This window comes from Abramis brama, assembly GCF_963993115.1.
Source record: "Abramis brama genome assembly, chromosome: 12".
NCBI classification, from domain to species: domain Eukaryota; kingdom Metazoa; phylum Chordata; class Actinopteri; order Cypriniformes; family Leuciscidae; genus Abramis; species Abramis brama.
In genome coordinates this window covers 26,962,911-26,986,619 of record NC_139974.1, presented here as the reverse complement: position 1 = coordinate 26,986,619, position 23,709 = coordinate 26,962,911, and the positions used below count along the sequence as shown (strand labels likewise).

The window sequence follows — 23,709 nt, the reverse complement described above, 5'->3', positions numbered from 1 at the left end:
GCCCCTAAAGAGACATGGTTATGGTAAAATAAAATAAAAAAGGTGGGAGGAAAAATTATATTTCAAATGCTTTGGCATTCGCTCACAAAACTTTTGTGATGGAAATAATACGACGTTGGAGTTATGAAAACTATGTAAGAGAAAACAATACTTATGTAAGAGAATTCAATTTCTTTAATTTCATGTTGACTTCAACATCCTACAATGAGGTTCCACTTTTATTATTAGATTTGCATTTGATGCACATACTAAATAAACCAATAAAAAGGGTCTTTCAATAAATGCATAATTTCCTGTAAGCGTACAGTAAAATATAGACATTTCAATTTGGGAAGGCAGCAAAACAATAATATTGAATGCTCGAATGTTCTACCCGTTTGCAAAAGGTTATAGTGGTATGGGGATGACTGACTGAATTTCGCTCCCAATCGAAACGAGAGTTGCTGGGCGAGATAAATGCTAAAGCTGAGCAACTGGTGTTGGCAAAAACCCGTTGTTTGAAATCGGTCAGTCGGTGCATCAAGGCTCTACATTCGGTTCAAGACACGCCTTGTTTTGGTTTGGTTAAAGTATGAGGTGAGCATGACGTCCGGAAAGTAGAAGATTCCAGACACATTTTGGCATAAAGAAAAATCCACTGGGTTCATGCTTGAATATCATGAGGTATTCTGGCTTTGGTGAGTTACACCACATGGCAAATGATTTGGTTACAAACACCGAACTGCGTCACAATACTAATACCACCATTTTAAAGCTGAACAATTCAGGCTTGTTCTTTTTTTTTTCTTTTTTTTTTTCTTTTTTTTTTGGTATGAAAATAAAGGAGCTGGAAGGCTATTGCAAGTCTAACTAATAAGATGCCTGGATAGTAAGCCGCGTAATAGCTGAGTTGAGGTCCACATGTAGAGGAACACAGCACAAGCACAGAGATGAGGAGCGTTTTGTTTTGACAGTTTGTCCTGTTATCTGTCTGGTACAGTTTGTTTCCCAGAGGCAGGTTTGCATCTACATCAGCTGGTCCTTTCGCACGGTTCCTGAAGTGACCAGCGCCAACATAGCGATATACATTTGCTCAGAGGCATTTAGTGCTACCAAACCCGTGGATCTCAAGATATTCTGAGTTTTTATGCAATAAACTTGGTTGGAGGTTGAACAGTCTCTTCCTCACTTGTGTCGTGTTGTGTGTGTGTTTGTGTGATACCAGAGTCTAACAGAGCACAACACAATGTTCCTCAAGTAAAAATACCATTCATTTTCTTCACAAAGATTCGAGTCAATCTTGCTGCACTCTCATTTTTGAATATTTGAACAAATATTTTAGAACAAACTTCAAATATATAGTATGCAAGCTGAATTCACAATCCATTTTTTTTTTTTTTTTAATGTTCCACCTTGTAGCTATTTGGTTTGGTTCAAGGATCAGTACTCTTTATGGAGTAAGTGAATGGAAAAATACTTCCGGAACCAAGGCCATTGCAAAAACGGCTTTGTTTTATGTTCAGACACTGACCCATAAATGAATTTCTTCATTTACAGATTGTAAGCATTTTATACCAGTATTGCAAAACTATTAGGCTCTAATATTCTTAGTATAACTGCATGATGTGCAAAGCTAGAAAGGCATATGAACAATAAAGCTATTTCCCTGAACTTAATCAACCCTGTGTAAACTTGCATTCATTAGTAGACCTGTAGCGCTAAGGTATATACATCTAATTTGAATGGATAAATCTCACAAATCCTGACAAGAACATGTTCAGATCATATTTCACCATAAAGTCAAGAGAAAGTAATAGAAAAATATATTTTTGTATAAAGTGAAAGTAACTTATTTTCAGACGTGTAAAGTCCAGGGGTCAGAAAGTAAAAGTCCTGCCATATGTTTATTCCACCCATGAAGTATTTTTGTACATCATTGTAGTATATTTTGGACTGCCTTTAATTTATGATGATTTTAATAAAACAGAATCACTGCATCACAGTTTTTTTTTAAAGAAAAAATATGCAGTACTCTCATCAGAATCATTGCATAAACTCAAAAATAAAACATCTGGAAACATTTCAATAATGTACATTTTGGGGGAAATGCTTAATTAATTAAAAATAATGTCACAATAATAATAAAAATCATGAAAACAGGCTTCATTCTCTGTATAAGGTTAGTTCACCCAAAAATGAAAAGTTCTGTCACTAATTACTCACCCTCATGTCGTTCCAAACCCGTAAGACATTCGTCTAAAATACTGAGCCGGCGTTCTGACGTAGAACCTGGAAGCGATGCACTGTATTTATAACATAAACAGCATAGAAGACTGACGCAGATGAGAAGAAATTGTTGAATAAAGTAGTTTTTGTTTGTTTTTTTGCACACATTAAGTATTCTTGTCGCTTCATAACATTAAGGTTGAACCACTGTAGTCACATGGACTATTTTAACGATGTCTTTATTACCTTTCTGGGCCTTAAAAATTGCATTGACATTGCTGCCTATGGCTGGTTCGGAAAGCTCTCGGATTTCATAAAAAAAAATCTTAATTTGTGTTCCGAAGATGAACAACATCTTAGGGGTTTGGAACGACATAAGGTTGAGTAATTAATGACAGAAAAAATAAAAAATAAATAACCCTTTAAGGAAAATATATATTTTTTAAATTTGAATGAAATATGACCTAGACATGTTTTTGTGAGATTTACCCGAAAAGAAATGCAACATTTCACTATAGAACAATAAAATGCACTGAAATATCTTTCAAAAACATGAATTTTAGAGTAGTGAATTTCTGTGTTGTTTTCATTGAGATTCTAATGACTGATAAAAGAGCAAACCACACTGTAGCACGTAATGTGGCTTGCACGCTTACTGTAGTGAGTCCAGTATCTGTGTTGTGAGTGTTTTCTGTGTATTGTTCCCTCTCAGTTAGCTGGTCCAGGGTCTGCCAGTGGCATAGTGTGCAGCACCTCATCCAGCAGTTGCAGTGCCCGGTGCAAATGCACCTCCACCCAGCAGGGGGTGTGCTTGATGCTCTGCCGGGGGTAATCAGGCCCCCAGCCCTTCACGAAGCTCAGGCGCAGGATGCACAGCCTCCTGAGGTCATCCACACCAATCCCTGCTGCTGCTGAGAGGCCTGGAAATAAACATTTGTAAATTCACCAACCACTCATTTTTTGAATTTGCACTGATTCTACAAAAACTTTATCTATAAAGGAATTAGGTTATCTAATAATACCCCCATTAAAAGTTTTCTATCCTATGTTGACTTATTTCCTGTTGAAAGTTAGATGCATTTTTTACAGAGATGGTCTTATTATTGGGAGATACGATGGTCTGCGGCTCTACCGTTGGAGAAAGCGTAATGGCCAACTTGGATCACTTGTGACTTGATAACCAATCACATTACAGCTTTGACCTCACTGAATTTCTTCTCTTATAAAACAGCAATTTTTTCGGTGTAAACTCTTAAAATAGATTAATCCAAAACAAATGTTTAATGACCAACATGTTAAAGATTAGCAGACAGGCTGTCGATTCATTAAGAGATGAGCTATTTCCTCACAAAAGCAGTATATACTGATGCCTCTCCTCCATCGACACCCATTAAAAAAAAACAGCCTGCTTTCCCATGTATTGCTGCGTTATGTTTTTTTTTTTTTTTTTTTTTTTTTTTTGCTAACCTTGGAGGCTTGGTTTAGTTTATTACTGCTCTCTGAAATGCTACATTCTAGCTGGTCCATCACAACATTCTGAGGTCAGTTATTCCCTGAAAATGACCGTGGTCCAAAGCCTCTAGAAGGCAAGCCTGCAACCTTAAGCCAAAAAAGTGTAACGGCTAATGCTAACACTGTGGCAGTACGCAGGGAAGGAAAGCAGAGGCAGTTTTTTCATGGATGTCAATGGAGAAAAAGCTTCACTACATTGAATGAAACGCTTTTGTGAGGAAATAGCTTAGAATTTAATGAATCGACTGCCTGTCCGCTAGTCTTCAACATGTTTTACGCTAAACAATTATTTTGTTGGGAGCAATATGTGATTTTACTATGATAAAAAGGTTATTTTATAAGAGAAGGCAGAGAAGGGAATGTCACTACAGGTAAGACTCATTTACGGCATTACCATAGCATTTAATAGTAATATTGAGTGATATTGTATATTGTTTAAAGAAAGTTAAAAATACTAATGCTTTCTTTCTTTGGCTTTCAGTTTTTACCAGTTATGATAAGACTTGGGGCCCTATTTTAATGATCTGAAACGCAAGTATCAAACGCGAAATGCAAGTAACTTTGTGGGCGGTTCTCGGGCGCTGTTACTATTATACCGGTGGGATAAATGACTCTTGCACCCGACGCAATTTCTAAAAAGGGTTGGTCTGAAGTAGCTGCATTACTCATAGGTGTGGTTTGGGCGTAACGTGCAATAAACCAATCACAGCATCATCTCACATTCCCTTTAAAAGCAGGCGCGCTTGTTCCATGGCGGATACATTGCTATTATAACGGTGGATTTGCCAGGCGCACACCAGGAGCGGTTCACAGCCGAGGAGACCGACATTCTCGTCAGGGCCGTAAAAGACAGAGAAGTGACATTGTATGGGGATGGGAGAAACCCATCCAAATTAGCTTCGGTTAAACAGGCGTATAATAATTTGGGTAAATGTGTAAGCTAGATTTATGCATATTTTTCCACATCTTTATGGACACCACAATGATTTCCCTTGAGTGGAATATTTTGCGCGTTGTGCACACGCTACATTGCGGCCAAGCATGCGCCCTTAAAATAGCATCTGAATGACGCGCCACTGACTTTAGACTAGGTTTTTCCCAGTCTGTGGCAGAATTGTTTTCTGGAACTGCAAAATAGCACCAGGGAAAGTTTGCGCCGGAACACGCCTCCTCTTTTTGCTGAACCGGCCCTGGGAGCGCAAGTTCATTTCCTAATTTACCGACGTGCATCTGCCGAAGGAAAAGTCCGCTGTGCGTCGGGTGCAAAATAGGAATGAAACATGCGTCGGTGTACAAAGTTAATTGTGCTGGGTGCAAGATAGGGCCCTTGAATTGTAATGACTTTTATAACTATTACAACAATTACAATGATTTATGACTGCTGTGTCTAATATGCTTTTTAATGAATGAAGGTAAAAATACATATAACTTGAATGAATTAAATATGTATTAAATTACAATTAAGTTAGAGTTTAGTGTACTTTTAAATGTAGTTTTATGCACCCTGCAGTGACTACTTTGCAGATAATAGAGATATTTGCAGTAAAGCACATTCCACAAACAATGCAATCTTACTGTATGTTTACTAGCGATATAACACCAAATATAGAACATTTATTCACAAGACCAACACGCTAATAACCCACAAGAAACTGATTAACGTAAACTGTAACTGACTGTCATAACACTTTGAACGGCGGGTACTGACGTCACTGCCATTACACGATAGGCTCACGTGATCCAAGTTAGCCGTTATGCTTTCTCCAATGGTAAGAGATACAGACCCTCTCATCTCCCTATCCACCTTATTTTTTAGGTAAGAGATTCAGGTATCATCCGCTTCCAGTTATTTTTAGATGTACAAAAAAGATTGTTATGCTGCTTGATATTGCAAACTGGTATTTCTTACCCTATTATTTTAATGCAGTGGTTTAATTATAAACATGCTGTTTTGTAGTGCAAACAGTTTTACCATTTACTGCACTTTGTTATTCTTCTCGTTATTTCCCTATAGCGGCTAATGAATCGGAAGTATCGCACATTCACAGAAATTAGCTTAGTTCCGCATTAAAAAATAAGGTGGATAACAAGACAATTTCTGCCGTGGTCAATACAAAAGCATCGCTGTATAATGACGGTCATCCAGTTATTTGAGGCCGGGGATTCTTTCATGTCTCTCGTATTACACTCTCCCTCTCATTTCATTCAAATGCAGCTGGTGCATCTTGCGTATCAGTAATAGACTGTACTAACTGTAAAATAATAGGACTTCAGTATTAATGGTAGGCCTCCAATACTAGGCCTACTATGGTATTATAATATAATAAAGAGGTACGATTTTAAAACGGTTTCTTCTCAAATCAATATTTCATGACCCAGTCATTATTTATGTGGTGATAAGCTGTTTACTAAATAATAGGACTGTATATTATCCCTCAAATGTTCATCTTGTTTTAACTTGTTTGTTCCTCTAGGCCAGTGGTTCCCAAACTTTTAACAGGCATGTACCCCCTGAGACATTATAGATCTTCGGAGTACCCCCAACACCACCAATTGTTAGCAAGTTTTTGTATTTTTTTTATTAATATTTATTTTTATAAATTTTGTCGAGAATAGTGAATAGAATCATAAACATATGATACAAAGCTCATCAAAAGTCAACATATGATACAAATGTGCTGAATATAATGATTTTTTTTTTTTTTTTTTTTACTCTTCAAACAACTAATACAAATGCAATAAAATGATATAAATTATATTTTAGTAAGTATTGTCAATATAAATTGGGGGGAGGGGGAGGGGATACACCGCTCTACAGTAATTTGAAAGTGATTGCAGTACCAGTTTTGGCCACAATCTTACATACGGCTCCTTTAATACTAATATATTGAAACGTCTGTTTATACATCCATACTCCCTTAATAAAGGAGCCCAGACGTTAGAAAAATATCAGTATACACATGCGTTTTATATTTAATATGAGAAGAGGGAACACTTGCGTTACGGTCCGGACTTGACACAAAAAATCTTTAACTTTTAGGTGGTAGAATATGTTTTAGTAGTAATTCTATGAATTACACTGGCAAACCTAAAGTAATATACCCATTGGATGAAGAAGGGTTGGCTCTCCACAGAACATAATATATTAATTTTATTTTGTTCGCATTTATGAGGAACAAACAATATACGGACGTGACCGCTCTGAAAGCGGCACTACAAGACTGCTTTAAAACTTTCACAGAGATCTCAAACAGGCATTTAATACACCAAATATTAAGAATTGGAATATCAAGCAAAATAATATTTGATGATTGATCGAAAATCGTAACTCTCCCTCCACATGCTCACCGGTAAGACGCTCCGACATTAAATTTCTCTGTGGCCTGTAGGCGTTGTAGCCCAGTCATTAAAAAACGATTTAGTTTCATATTCATGTTTAAATAAAATAATATATATTTATTTTATTTTATGTTGATTATATGAAAAGTGAAAAGCATGAATAAGTTGATCCCGAAAATATCGAGAGACAAATGGAGTGGGCAGACATGATTTTGACCGCTTCATTGAGTTTGTTTTTGTAGAAAACCTTTCTTTAAAGTGAATTTCGTTTTGTATTAATTGTATCTTAATTTTAATCAATGTTTCATCAACCAATTTAACCAATTATTGGCAGCGCCACCCTTACACATGAACGCGTCCCCACCGGTCAATAGTTAATATTATTCTTTGGTGTTCAGTTTATACAGGTTTCCTAATTGTTATTTAATATATAAATATAAATGTTTTTTTTGTTTTTTTTAATCAAAATCTCTCTTTTTTTTTCTCGACACCTCTTTAACTTGCCACGAAATTCTGTCAGTGAAGCCCCGATATGCAAATTTGTTTAAATTCATACCTACGTAATCACCATGACCAAAATTGTACCTTTTTTTTTTTTTACATTGAATCTTGAAAAAAATATATAGTCCGACCTACCGTTCCTTTTTTTTCTTTTTTTTGTGGCTGTTACGGCAAACCAAAATATTTTTAAGGATGGCTTAAGAAGTTACCACCGTGGGACAGAGAAAACATTTGAAAAGGCATATGATCTTTTTTCGCGTACCCCCTGAAATCAATCCACGTACCCCTGGGGGTACGCGTACCCCAGTTTGACAACCGTGGCTCTAGGCTCAAAGCTGCAGCTAGGAACTGTTTTTCTGAGCAGAAGCTTTTTGTTTAATGTGCTAATAAAATATTTCAACCTTATGTGGCAAGTGTCTGTGTAATAAAAGGGATAATGTACATCCAAGTCAGTCGTTACTGCAAAATAAATTGCAAGGACCTGATCACCCTGTCAGGGTTTATTTTGCGATAACAACCAGCTGGATGTACATTATCCCTTACCTGATGACCTCAAAGCTAACAGACATCTCATTTTGACCTCATGGGTTTGCAGTGAATGAGGCAGACACTCACTGACTGCAGGCGCGATTCCACCAACACTTCCTGGTCCTGGAATATTCCCTGCTACCGCTGCGGCCTGCGCTGCTGCTGCCGCCTGAGCCGTGGCCGCCTGTTGCTGCATCTGCCTGTGGCACTGCCTGAGGTCAAAGACCTGCAGGAACAAAACAACACAATAACTCTTTCTGCTTTCAGCACAGCATTGAGGCACACAGACCTCGCTGCCGTGTCCTAAAACAATGGCTGATGAGAAGTCATTTAGACAGGCTTGAAAAAAGTGAAGCTCTGGATCAAGCAAATCTAATGTGACAGGAAGCAAAAATACACACAGAGCTCTCAAGTGTACAAAGGTATTTACTGCCCATCGAGTCTGGCATTAAAGGGGTCATATTATGAGGACTTTTCCTTGATCTTTATTAAATAATAATAATAACGTTATGTAATTTTAATAAAATTATATACAATGAAAATATTAAAGACTGCAGCACAAAAGAGGCATTTCAAAAAATAAAGCAACTTGTCTAAATTTATCTATTTATCAATTTGAAAAGTGATTTATTTACATTTTTAATTATATGCTTGTTTATTTTCTTGTTACTTGTAACTACATTTTAACAACAAAAAACATAATTCAAAAATGTAAATTAATCGCTTTTCAAACTAACAGATATGTTTAGACAAGTTGCTTATTTAATTTTTTGAAATGCTGTTTTTTGTATATAAAATGCAGTTAAGTGTAACAATAAAACAAACTTTTCAAATTGACAGATATATTTAAACAAGCTGCTTTTTTTAATCGAATTAAAAAAATTAAATAAGCAAAAAATAAATGAATAAATAAATAAATAAATAAATATAAATATATATATATATATATATATATATATATATATATATATATATATATATATATATATATATATATATATATATATAACTACTTAGTGTAGTTACATTTGAAAAGTGATTTATTTATTATTTAGATTTTTTATTTTTTATTCAAATATAGCTACATGTCACAATAAAATAAACACTCTTTTTTAATTGTAAAACAAATTATACTTATTAGAGCTAAAAATAAATCTAATAAATTCCTAACCGCCCACAATCTAGTTTTCTACAAAAAGTAAATTCTAATCATAACGTTGCACTATTTCCGCCCATAAACAATTTATAAAATATGATGATGACCCCCCTTTAAGCTTTTCATTTGTGACGTCCGCAGTATTTGTGGGTTCAAAGCTTTTACCTTTATGTAGGCCCCTGGGTAGATTTTGTGCACCGCATCTCCTGGCGCTCGGCCTGCTTCTCTGTCCAGGTAGTAACTCTGCACAAAGACGGCGTGATCGCTCATGCAGCGCATCCATACGTCGCCTTCTCCACGACACTCTAGCTGCACGCCTTTACCTATGTGCAACCTGCAGACAGGATGAGAAGACAGCTGCAGAATCAATGACTGTAACATCAAATCAAACATCAAATAGTTATATAACACAATTGAACACATGTGTGTCATAACCAAAACCAGATGCGCCTTTGTTGACATGCTTGCATTCTATTTTGTCAGGTTGTTAAAACCAGTTATTTCCAGATTGTTGTCCTTGAATAATCTGTTTGTTTATTATTGTTCATCACAGTGTCATTCTGGCACAGTAAGCTGATTTTGCAAGAGCGTGTTAAGGTAAACATCAAACCTGTGAAATTCATCTATACACAAAACAAAGACTCACACACACACATATATATGTGTGTATACATATATATATGTATATATATAGCCATTTGGTGTGGACAGTATAGCTTAATATTTGTCAGCCTTTTGACGATATTAAGAGTTTTATGGCAATATTTACAGCAAAAAAAAACAAACAAAAAAAACATACCTTTCCCACAGAAGAACCAAAATTTCAACCTTGGCCATTGCTGCCAAGTAGATTAACCACCATAGACAATATCATGTTTACATGCACATCATTTTATAATTAAGGTTCATATCATGGTTAAACTTTTATTTAAAAAAAGATTTAAGCTTTTTAAGTTTTAATATTTTTTATATGTGCTTTTGTCATTTTTATTAGTTTTTAGAAATTTTAGTACTTAAGTACTTATTTCAATAACTTATTTATTTCAGTTAGTTGCCAAAGCAACATTTCAAATTTTTTTTAACCTTTTCATCTAATATTTATATTTAATTTTAATTCAACTTTATTTCAATTAACTAAAATTATTTTTAATAGTTTTAGTAAACAATAACTTAATTCAAGCAGTTTTTAAATTTAAGTAAAATTTAACTGTTAAATTTTTTTTATTGAAATAAAGCTGAAATCAAATTAAATATAAATATTACATGAAAAAATGTAACTTAAATGAAAATATTGGAAATGTTTAGAAAAATTGCCTTGACAACTAACTTAAATATATAAGATTAAGTACTAAAAAATACGAAAGCAATTATTTTTTTTATTAATTGTCGCTGTGCCCGAAATCGAATACTTCGCTACTACATAGTATGTGAAAAACAGTACGCCGACAGAATATAAAGTATCAAAATGAATAGTATTCGAAAACAGTAAACAAAAAGTCCACAGATGACCTACTACTTCTGGCGAGATTCTGAAGTGTGCATTTAATGGACACTTTACTATCCCGTGAGGTCACTGGAGGGGATTGATGAATGGCAGTGAAGTGATGCAACTGACGCTGGTAGGTCACATGACAGTAACATAGCGGATGTAGTACATCCGGATTTACATACTAGTACCCACATTCATACTATATAGAACATAGTTTCTTAATGGTCGCGAAGTAAATTCAAATTCAAATGTAGTACCTACTAGAGCCCTGCACGGGACTGTTTTCTTAATCCCGCTCCCGCTGAATTTCTGACCATTACCGCCCACTCCCGCAATGTGTGCGTTCCACTCCCGCCCGCACCCTCAAACATTCTGTTACAGCTTGTAGAAATTGTGAAAAAAATTACACCAACATTAGGGCTATGCTAAACATTCAAATAACAGAAATTGCGTTTAATTACACTGACCACAAGATAAAGTAATGCTAGCACGGTAGCACCACAAATGACAAACACATTCAGCCAGCTTTTTATTAAAACAAAACATCCCATCTAGTGGAGCCTAAATATATATTTAAAGTCCTCCTGTAGTCAATAATTGTATCCCTTAAAACTCACCTTTGATCACCAAAATGGCATATTTAAAAGTTTTTTTCCTGTGAACATTATTTATTCACGGCTTAAAATAGATTGAATAGCTTGTAAAATAGCTAGTAACTACACCCTTGCTTCATTTAGTATACGCCAAACCATGAATATGCAAATGAGCCCTGTCTCCACTAAGATCCCAATCCCAATGCAGCCCTCTAGTACCTACTCAAACAGCATGCCATTTCAGGATGCAGCGCGTGTCTCCTTCTCGTCCAAAAATGTCTTTCTTTAATAGCCGACAACTGTCTGTATATACTAACACCAGTAATTACCTTCTTTATTTTAATGCCATTAAAACTCCATTTTTAGCACTTTCACACTCTAAAGTTGTGATAAAAGAAGAAATATGGAGCTAATCTACTGGCACTGGTCTTTAGAAAACTTTATAGCTAAATAAAAAGCACATTAAAATTGTAATATTCACAATGCAGGTTTTATATCTGCAACAAAATAATACTGCACAAATCATAAATATTCAGTATATCACCCAGCTCTGACAACCACACTAAGATATTTTGTTCACTGGAACAGTTGTTGGATTGCGGCACACATACCTGGCCCGCTCACTGGCGTCTGTGCGGTGCACATTACTAAGCTGACCCAGGCAGAAGCGGTCACCTCCTGAGGGGTCCACATACCCGTCAATCGTCACCACCGGACAGCTGGACAGCACTTTAAACATCTCTCCAACCTGCACGTCCATCTCAAAGTACGAGATGGAGCACCAAAACTCAGGACCTGTTGATGCATCGCATACTGAACTGTAAGTCTGAGAGCATAAATAGAAATTAAAGTGTACAAAACCATTCAAAAGTGTGGGGTCAAAGAGATGTTTTAATGCTTTTGAAAAAAGTCACTTATGCCAACCAAAGCTGCTTTTATTTGATCAAAATATAGTAAAACAGTAAAATTGTGAAATATTATTACAATTTCTTTACTGTTACTTTTGATCAATTTAATGCATCCTTGCTGAATAGATGTATTAATTTCTTTCCAGCAAAATCTTACTTTTTTGTTTACATAAAGTGGAGATTATATAAAGTAGAAACCTGGATGGTTGGAGACTGGAGGAGGGAAAGATGCTGTACTGTGATGTTGAGACCCTGATAGAGGAAGATATTATAATGGATTAAATTAGTTATATATAAAATAATGGTATATTTGCATACATGCATATTTAAGTGAAGTTCGTAGTAAAGTTTAAGGCAAACGTACAGTAGTGTGGGTGGTGGAGAGGAGGTTGGTGGCCGCGCCCATTTTGCTGGGGTCCTACAGGAGTGTAGGAGGCTGTGCTGCTGCCTGTCCAGGTTGCTGCAGCAATATAGAGATTAAAAATGTTTTGTATATGAAGCAGTGAAAATGCGACATGTATTTTACCTGTCTACACCGAAAAAGAAAACACCAAGCAACATTCCAAAACCACAGCCAATTAGAATATATTGAATGAAGGTTAATATACAGCTTTGTGGGATTTGGACCAATGAGATTTCACTGTGGGCAAGACTACAAAAACAGAAATTTTGTCAAGTTGTTAATAATAATAAAACTATTAAAAATTGTAATTTGATTAAAATAAAGCTGAAATAAATATTTTATATAAAATATAAAAGTTAGGTGAAATTAATACGTTGAAATTACAAAAATGAACAAAATAAATTAAAATGAAATAGAAATATAAAAAAACGAATACACATGACAAAAGCTCATAACTACTAAAACTTAAACTACATTTAAAATAAAAAAAATAAAAAAAATAAGAAAAAGCTGATTTAATATATGATTAATACTATAGTAGTATATAAATAACACTGATCAAAAACTCACATTAAAACAAACAGGATTTATCATTTGACATTGTGACTGGTTATGCGAAGTGTAATTTACTGTGAAAGGAGCTTTGTGTCTGGGAGTGTTTGGAGCCGTTGTAGCCGTTCTGGTTTGGTGGAGGCTGGGGTGGGACGGGGGTCTGTGGGGGTCCATGTGTGGGGGTAGAGGGGGGAGGTGTAGGGGTCATGACTTGACCCTGAGGAGATGCAATCTGTAGTAAGCCTTCACCATGACCTCCCTGCATCGGCATCATAGAGCCTGAAGCTGAAAGACATGAGAGTTTGGAAGATGACACAACGACGCTATTACAACTGCACAATTTAACCTCCCAGAGTCCTCTATGGCCAAAGGTCAGCACTTACCGGTGGGGGAGAGGGGCATATTAGAGTAAAGGGTGACCGGTGGGGGTGCGCGGGTGGGTTCTGAAGGCAGCTGTAGAGGAGGCAGTGGCTGGCCATAGTGGTCCGGAGGGGGGAGTTTCATCACCCCCTGGTGGTCCTGCTGGGGAGGCAGGCATGGGGGAACGTCCATCTGAATGCAGTCGTGGCTGTACTCTTCCTTTATCAGTCTGCCAGTGGGACCTAGACACCAGCCAGAGGACAAATTATGCTCTTTTTACTGAATCGGTTCATTTAACAATTCACTGATTCATTTGGGGCTTAATCAAATCAATCAATCTTTTTTGAACCTGTGCGGAATAGCAAGCAATTTTTCACTGTTTATTTAAGCGTAATGTTGTCATTTTTATTAAGATCCCAATGATTTTAAAATATAAATTAAAATATAAATTAAATCATATATGTATACTGTTAAAAAAAGGGGTCAGTGAGATGGTTTAAATGTTTTTGAAAAGAAGCCTCTTATGCTCGCCAAACTGCATTTATTTGATCAAAAATACAGTAAAAATATTGTGAAATATTATTCTAATTTTAAATTTTATTATATTTGAAAATATGATTTATTCCTGTGATAGCAAAACTGAATTTTCAACAGTGTCACATGATCCTCCAGAAATTATTTTAATATGTTGATTTGGTGGAAACCACGATACATTTTTTCAGGATTCTTTGATAAATAGAAAGTTCAAAAGAACAAGAAATTATTTTAAACAGTATTTTTTGTAACAATGTAAATATCTAATATCTATCAAATAACATTTAAAAGACGTTTATATTGTTACAAAAAAATCTATTTCAAATAAAAAAGTGACAAATATCAGTAGACAAATGTGTGTAACTTACCCGTGTTTTGAAGACTGAGACCAACTTGAGAAGAGCAAAAAAAAAAGAGAAAACAAAAGAGAAAATCATATTGCAAATTGACCAAACAATGTTTTTCTGCACTGATTTAAAAAAAAAGACACAGAATGTGCTGCACACAGGCTCAGTAATGTCTTTGTTCATGGTGATGAATAAAAGGATAGCGGACTCACCGATGCCTGGTGACACCACTCTCTCATAATGGTAAGGGTTGACACAGACATTATCGTATTTGAGGTCAAATGCGTACTGGCAGAATTTCACATGCTTGAGCTCATTCTTGTGAAGGTCGGGCCAGCGCCACAACCGTGCGTAGATTACATGAGGAAAACCTTTACGACCGGCAACCTGCAGAAAGAAAAAATAAGAAGAGAAGAGTAAAAGACATGTTCATGAGGAGTACAACATAGTGTAATAATAATTAATGAAAACAGCACAATCTCTAATACTGCACAATTATATAAACCAGTCATGAGAAAATGTTAAACTTTAAAATGTTCCAATCATTATAATATAATTGACTGACACTGACACAATTCAATTCAGTTAATTTTCTAAACTATTGATTAAATGATGCCGCGATACATAATGATATCTGAAATCGGGTCATGATTTGGTTTAATTTTATTATTTTGATACATTTCATAATTATTAAAAAATGCTTTAGCAACACTAGTAATAATAAGAATTACTAAATTCTGATCAGTACAGCATTATTTTAGTATTTTTAAATACTATTAAAGTATTTATTTTATTTCTGTATTTTCAGTTCAGAAAATTTTGTTATTAGTAATTAGTATATTTTTCTACATAGCTTTAATTCATTTTTATTTCAGTTGTAGTAATTTAGTCATTTAACTTAAATGTATTTATTTCAGTTAACATTTCTCATTTTTGTTTATTTTTTAGTTCTAGTTAACAATAACAACTCTGGTTCAGCTGGTCAGATTTATGTATTTTTAACCTCAAGTATTGAACACACATAGCATGTTTCAGCGCATATTTGGTTCAGTAGCATATTCAAACTGTGTGAAATACATGTGATTTTGAAATTACAGTTGCAATTTATATAATACAGTTTTGGCTAACAACGGATTCCTCATACTCCTTAGCATAAGCATTGTTTTAAATCTTATGTCTATTGAATGGCCAGAGAGACTGAAACCGAGATCAGGTAGTACTGAACATTGGATCACATGACCTATTGTGAAGCCACTGCCAGTCATTTTTCTGCTAAGGACACAGCAACATGACCAAAACGTTTTACCATAGCAGCTATTTGACAGGTATGCAGTAGTATGACAAAAGAGCATCACATGATCCTGAAAAGACAGTGAGCGTAAGGTCATGTGTTGAGTTTTGAGTCCGCATCACAGCTGCCTGTGCTTGTTTAGTGTAGTAGAACAGCAGGGAGGACGTGTGTGTGATATGATAATCCGTTGTAGATTAACACTAAAGGCATGACACTACAGTTATGCGCTAGCAGCATGATACTAGAGCTGAGGAGAGGGATAAATCCAGCTGTCAGTGCCATTTAGGACTGAAGACGGCCTGAAACAAAGACAGAAATGTGGTGGGGCTGGTAACCAAAAGGGCCAGGGTTCAAACCCCAGAGGGGACAAGAGAGCTGCTGAGGTCCAGGTGGACCTTCTTTACACAACAGAACTTCAGAAAAACATTTAAGTTATTAATTACTATAATTTGTGTTTAGAAAACCTACTTATTGAAACACATCTGACAAACATTGGTGAGCACATCTTATGTTAGTGATTTTACTGCGGTTATAGGATGTTGTTAGGCATGATGCTTTACAGAGTGCCTAAAATCCCCTTAACGTAGGGCTGGGTGATAAAACAACATTGATAGCTATGTATCGGGCGGAAAATCTAAGTTTAAGTAAAGTTAATAAAAGTCAAGGTTACATTCATTCTTTGTGGAACAAACATGTGGAATGCATTTCATTCATTCCCCATTAATGGTATGAAATATCTTGATAAATATCAATGTCAAACAATAGGAACATATGAGAAAGAGACCTTAATGTGGTCAAATCAGTGTAAAACATGACTGTAAAACAAAAAAGTAGACTTTAGCATACTTTTAAAATAAAAATAGTACTTATTACGGAAATGATGAAGTTTAAAAGAATATACTTAAAGGGATACTCCACTTTAAAATGAAAATTCTGTCATCATATACTCACCCTCATGTTGTTTCAAACCTGTATGAATTTCTTTCTTCTGCTGAACAGAAAGGAAGATATTTAGAAGAATATCAGTAACCAGACAGTTTCTGGTCTCATTGACTTCCATAGTATATTTTTTTCCTACTATGGAAGTCAATGAGACCAGAAACTGTCTGGTTACTGACATTCTTCTAAATATTTTCCTTTCTGTTCAGCAGAAGAAAGAAATTCATACAGGTTTGAAACAACATGAGGGTGAGTATATGATGACAGAATTTTCATTTTAAAGTGGAGTATCCCTTTAAGTGTGAACTGAATGTAATGTTTTTAAGACACTTAATTGCAAGTTAATTGCAAGAAAATGTATTACAGTCCTAATAAATACATAAATATATGTTGAATGCATTTAACTGAACTTTACTTAACTGAAGTAGGACTTAAGTACATCTTTATATGCAATTGCATAATTACTTCTATTGTCTTTGAAACATGGTTAAAGTGTACCGCCGAATGTACTGACAAGCATTTATGGTAAACTAAATTTTATTTTAATGTAATTTCTAATGAAACTTATGTCATGGATTTAAATATATTTGTAATCACACATTTTTTAAATATTAAGTTTTAATTTAGCACATTTCAAATATATTATATTTCCTTTAAATGTAATATCAAACACACTAAAATTATAATCAAGGACTTTGCATGTTATGAGTACATAGTAAAGCTATTTGTAAATGAATGTCTCTCTTTTTTGCTCTCACTGGGCCTCATTTATAAAACGTCCGGATGCACACATTTGACCTTAGAGTGTGTTTACGCTAAAATCCATGCAAACGTTCATATTTATAAAAACGGTCTTAGACATGAAATAGTGCTTAGCGACACACGCCAGGGTCTAAGCAGACGTACGCACTTTTCCTTGAGGCAAAGAGTCGGAGTACTGCAGGTATTTGCCATTCTCAAGTAAAGGATTTTGACTTTGACTGGTGCTCTTTTATATGTTAATGACATCAATTAGGCTGTATTTACAAGGCGGAGATCTGAAACCATTCAGCTACGCACAATTTAATTTGCGATTTATAGATTTCACATCTGGAAGAGAGGCGTACGCACGTTTTTTGTGTGCGCACGTTCGTTCTCTGCATCACACGCATGTAGGACAGTTTATAAATGAGGCCCACTGTCTCTGGCAAGGTCAAAAAAGGTAACACATTACGTCTCGCTCAGTAGTTCGGTTTTATTGCATCAGGTTCTCCATTACTGCACATACACAGTTTCTTCCCTTGTGTTGCCTAGATATCATCACATCTTGTGTGTAAAGAATAGAGCGTACTATCAACCAGCAGCCCTTCTACACAGAGGAAAAAATAGACGGCCTTAAGTTAACCCGGCCCCTTTCCTGTGTTTTAGACAAAACAACCTTCACAACCTCTCCTCCACCCCTCCCTCTAAATCTGCCCATACGAAAGGGTGGGGAAACTGCGCAGACATCGTCCTTACTCCATATAAACCACCACTTTAACTTTGAGGTTGTTGAGGTTTACAGTAAAAAGGCCTTGTGATGAATGTCTCTCTTTGTAGCTGCTGTCAATCATCTAGTATCCATGGACACTGACGCTACAGGCGGGAAGCTATTAGAATTGTTGAAGCTTCGACCGCATCAGTCTCCCATGTGAAAGCCGTATGTTCACATGTGGGCGGTGTGGATTTGATTAGCGTTGGGCCCCAAAGCAACACCCAATCACAAGTTTATTCAAAGGACAATGCTTTGATTATTTACATTGTCTAGCTTTATTTATGGCAGGATTCACAAATAGATTAGGGGGAACACAATTGTGTGAACAATGTTGAACGTTTTTCTAGGCAGAGGGAAGAGTTTATACAGTGGTTGACCGATATGGGTTTTTTAAACGGCCGATGCCAAAAAACGATATCTAGAGAGCAGGACCGACGATGAATCTTAGACAGAATCTACAAACTTTCTCGCATTTTCTGTGCCATCTTTTTTTCAAATAAGTTCTATGTGTGGTTCTGTGAAGTTCTGGGTGCTGCTAAAGACCAATATAATACCAACATACACTACCATTAAAAAATTCAGGGTTGGTTAGATGCTTTTGAAAGATACTTTGATGCATTAAATTGATCAAAAGTGACAGTAAAGACATTTATAATGTTACATTTATAGATTTCTATTTCAAATAAACACATTTTTTTTGGACTTTCTATTCATCAAATAATCCTGAAAGAAATGTATCATGGTTTCCACAAAAATATTAAACAGAATAACTGTTTTCAATATTGATTAAAAAAAATTCAGCATATTAGAATGATTTCTGAAGGATCATGTGACTCTGAAGACTGGAGGTATGATAATGAAAATTCAGCTTTGCCACCAAATTCTATTCAAATAGAAAAAGAATTTATATTTCACAATATTAATGTTTTCACTGTATTTTTCATCAAATAAATGCAGCCTTGTCGACCCCAAACTTTTGAATGGTAGTGTTATACAATTTGATGCCAAATTAGAATTTTAATATTTACTCAAATGAGAAACAATTTGCCATAGATTGTTAGAAAACTGTTAAGAAAGGAAGCTTGACCAAAATGTTGATCTCCATGAAATACTGTATTTCTTGAACAGTTGAAACCATTTGGGTGTGTATGGGGTGTTTATTTATTATTATGTTACTCACATTTTTTTTTCTAAAACAAAAAGTGTGCATTATTCATTGACAGCACTCGGAACGGACACAAGCGGAAACAAGCAGGGAAGAGGGAAAGGTTATTTGGTTATATACCAAATAATCAGCTTGGGAAATGTATTAGTCTATTGCTAGTTTTTTGCCTTGTGACAAATACACATGCTGTCTGAACAGGTCCCATGAGACTCTAAAAACACCTTTACCACTGTGTCAGGTCCAAACAAACACAATGACAGAATGACAACCTAAACAGCTATAAGTCCATGTCTGAAAAATCTAACACCAAGTAAAGAAGACAAGAAGAAAATCTGCCAAATGAAGAAATGACTCATCCGTTCATTTCATTCAGCATTAACATTTGGAGGGATTCCTGTAATTCACTTCTAAGAGCATTAAAGCAAATGTTAATGGTTCAACGTCAATTACTGTAACTGCGGTTCACCTGTAGGCGTCCGTCCAGCGTCCTCTGGATGGTCACGCACTTGCTGGGGTGGACTCCGTTGGTGGTGATGGCGGTGATGAGGGAGTCCAGCTCGTCCTTCTTCTCCTTCAGTTTCTTGACCAGGCTCTCGATGGCACGCTTGGCGAAGCCTTCGTTTTCGCCGCCTTGCCGGTGGCACATGAGACTGTGCACGATACTGAGGCAGGCGTCATTACTGTTGGGAGGGTTCACGGACATCCTGCTGCTCTGACAGATGGGAAAACAGAACAGCAGCATCAATACACAATACTCTTACACACTGCATGAAGTATGCTAACACACACTCAGTACTGTAGTAATTCTTCATGGAAATTAGCGGTACAATGCCTTATAATATATCCATTATAAATTCCTTGTAATATATATAATACACGTATAGTATACACGTTATACTGCCAACTATTTGCTGAATATAGATTTCGAAACAGTGGGAATTGCACCACGGTAAACCTGTCAAGCAATAGATAAAATTGATGTTAAATGATCATTGCCTTGCATGTAAGTGACTTTTTCATCTTGGAAATAGATTATTAGGCTATTTTATACAGAGCCAAGAACATGGCCACAAATTATGAATTTGTTCCCCCTTCTTTTTCATTTGGTTAAACTGTGGCGACCTTGTACACATTCGTTCCCTCGTTTTAAGTAAACAGTGGTCACGTTGTAACAGTTTGTTCCCTCATTTTAGTTAAAACATGGCCTCCTTGTACAAATGTGTTCCCTCGTTTTAATTAAATCGTACTGTACTGTATTTGTTTCCTTGTTTTCATTATGTTAAATTGTGGCCAAGTTTTACTTATTTTTTTCCCTCATTTTAGTTCAATCTTGTTTTTTTCCCCCCCGTGTCATGTAATTAGGGCTCTGTAATTTTGTATTTTAAATTACATTATGTAAAATGTCTTTACTTTTAGCAGTCTGATCAAAAAAGAGATCATTTGTTATGGAAGGCCAAGTCGAGTGCATTGGACTACGGGATGCAGTATTCCATAATGCAGTGTGCTTTACTGCACATTTTTGACAACATAATAGGTTATTTGCTTCATGTATACATAAAGAAAAAGTGCATACTTTGCACAGTATTCATACTGTATACAGCAGAAATAGTATGAGTAGTAGTAGATTAGTATGCAAGTCCAAAAATAGCAGGCAATGTTTGAAAGAGCCAAAAAGCAACAGCATTTACAGCGGGGAGCCATCCAACCAACAAATAGCTTACTTATATTCTCTTTGCACAATAAACTGGGATAGGAGAAAGCGTTTTAATATCCAAAAACACTTTTTGCATATGCCATAAGAGACTTAAGATTAATTTAAATTCGAAGTAGCAGAACTTCATGGAGCTGCTAAAAACCCCTGTGATCTTAGCATGAGATGTTGCAAGTGCAAAAGTGTAAGATTTCTGGAGTGCAGTAATTGAAAGCTGGTGGAGCGCTGACGGATCCTGGCACTTCAGATCTCTGAGCATCATCAACTCTAATCTGGGGGAGCTTCTCTGAGACCCTTATTATCAGACTCAGTGATGCTCTCCATGTCTGCGCAAGTGGCCCTTGAGGCATCAGCGCCAGAGGAACAACTTTACATTAGGACACAATCTACAATACTCTTAGATGAAGTAACGGATTTCTGAGAAACGGGCTTCTTCTTAGTCTTGACTGACACAGTCATGCATAATTCCTTTCTTCGTATCTGGGTGTATTACTCTGTTATTTCATCATATATGGTACAGTGTGCTTGAGTAAAGCATGCATGGCGGCCTGATTAGAGGACATTCAGACCCAGTCCTTGCTTTATATCAGCTATAGTTTGATGAAACCCCAAGGTTTATGATCCCATCATAAGATACTGACTCTGATCAACAGATTTAACATACAAAAATATCTGTATTACGTGAAATAACAATGATAGCAGGCCTAATTCTAAAGGAGATGAACAGAGTCCTAATGCTTAAACTATACAAAACCTTAGCCAAGACATAGAATGCAGTTGTAGAATAACAGTTAGTATTCATAAAAATGTCATTCAAAGTTAAAGCCAAACTGTTGACTGCTCTGCGGGCAAACAAATGCAGCGGCGCAGAAGCCATATTTGGTCACATGACGTCATCGAGTCCGCCGTCTAAACATTTCACGAGCTCCCGTTGGATATGAGCACAGTTGAGATGACATGCATTCCAACTAACTAATCGGAATTCGGATCAATAAAATCAAGGTGAACTGCTGAAGGAACAGACTCTTGGTCGTGAACTTGCAGTGAGAAGGTGGACATCATATGTCAGTGGCTCGAGACAGTATTCAAATGCAAAGACAGTAACGAGATATTTCAAAGCTCAGACAAGGGCAGAGATGAATTATTACGACACGAGAAGGCACACCTTTGACGTAATATGTTTTAAACGAGGGAAATGTATCGCCAAATCGACAGTCCTGATCAGTTTCCTATAAGGTCTCGAATGGTGCAGCGTGCGTTTAAAAATTAATAAATAAGCACAGACATGTACAAAAAAAAAACATACTCACACATCGGTCGTATTGTTAGAGAATTGCAAAAAGCAGTCTTCTGAACAAGGACGGAGAGGTAGAAATCCGCGTCCCCTTCCCCCTCCAACATCTAATTTGAGTCGATACCGGACTATCAGGCTCGCTGTCTCCGTCCGCGCATCCTGCCGCTCTCCTCGCGCTCGTCGCTACAATAACAAAAGCGGGTAGACATTGTGCGCGTGAGCGTCTCGTCCGACTCAAACCAATAGGAGGCCGAGTCTCAAAAGGACGGCGGCGCTTATCCAATCACGGCGCGGCTCTCACGGCTGGGCCCCCGGGCCGAGGTCTGTCTGGGTCGCGTCTGGATTGACATATCGGCGCGACTGTTTTTTTAAGGTGGCGCCGCTGAGATTACTCCGCCCCATATCAACTCACCCCGCCCCATTTATCCCTGCTCAGTTTCCATCGATGATTGAAATTTACAACAGCCAGCGATGGCTACTTTTAGACTAGCTCCCCAGTGGCGCATGTAATAGGCAGTAGAAAACTTGTATCATATTCTTTAGTCAGCTTTAATAAAGGACTAAAATATATGCAACGGGGCCCAATGATTTGAGACTACATTGAAAATCCCTGATTTCGTTCATTTAAACCTGGAAATAAACAAAACGGATTATAAAACAAAGAAATAAAATAAGAAGACTTATATTGGTTTTTTTTTTCCGATGCCAGAGGCACCCAGATCATCCTGGTCCAAGGGCCCCCCATCCTAAAACTTAAAAGGCAGCTATTTTCATATAGGCTATAAAGACTAAATTTTATACTGTGAAAATTAATATTATAAATATGTATGTACAAATTTGTAACATTCAGCATGTGAAGGTCAGATGATCCAGCGTTTTCACTACTTTTGGACACAAAAAGCTATATTTTTCAGGAACAACATACAGTGGCATGCAGTTATCTTTTAGTCTAGTTTGCCTATGCAGTCACCAACCATCAAATATAAACAGACTCCAAATGGCCTTTACTCTTTCATTTTACTTGATTTCCAGCAATCTGTGTTTAATCTCTCATCAACAAAGCGACTTTTAGGAGGCCCCTCGTGTAATTTCAACTTCCTCCTTGATAGATTCCCTCCCTTGACCTTTCACCTGTCCTGAAATCTTTTCCTAACCCTCTCCCTTTTAGCTAAAACAAAAGGTCACCTTCATCTGCCCTTTCTTATATCCTCTTACAAAGCATCCACTATTAACGTAAGACATGTGCATACCTAAGATTTTACTGCTGATTCAATTATAATGCAATGCAATGCTATGGATTCTGGGGAATTTCTAAACACTTCTATTGGCTTGGTCTGTGATTTGTAACCTCAATCTACATGTAATTATG

At 36.3% G+C, this 23,709-nt stretch overlaps 1 protein-coding gene across 2 annotated transcripts; it reads right to left on the bottom strand.

Annotated features, from left to right (window-relative positions):
- Window positions 1-807: 807 nt before the first annotated feature.
- Window positions 808-22,702, bottom strand: smad10a (SMAD family member 10a). 2 transcript variants are annotated; one of them, XM_084132071.1, is made up of 12 exons: window positions 22,357-22,702; window positions 19,802-20,042; window positions 14,640-14,814; window positions 14,449-14,472; window positions 13,570-13,788; window positions 13,265-13,471; window positions 12,596-12,691; window positions 12,430-12,483; window positions 11,935-12,118; window positions 9,407-9,575; window positions 8,173-8,311; window positions 808-3,125 (listed from the first exon to the last, which is right to left on the bottom strand). In XM_084132071.1, the coding sequence occupies exons 2-12, from the start codon at window positions 20,036-20,038 to the stop codon at window positions 2,914-2,916; spliced, it is 1,716 nt and encodes a 571-aa protein (XP_083988197.1). In that variant the 5' UTR covers window positions 20,039-20,042; window positions 22,357-22,702; the 3' UTR covers window positions 808-2,913. The 2 variants fall into 2 exon arrangements, with proteins under 2 accessions (XP_083988197.1, XP_083988198.1); XM_084132072.1 differs by having other exon boundaries at window positions 809-3,125; window positions 19,802-20,047; window positions 22,357-22,599.
- Window positions 22,703-23,709: the final 1,007 nt, after the last annotated feature.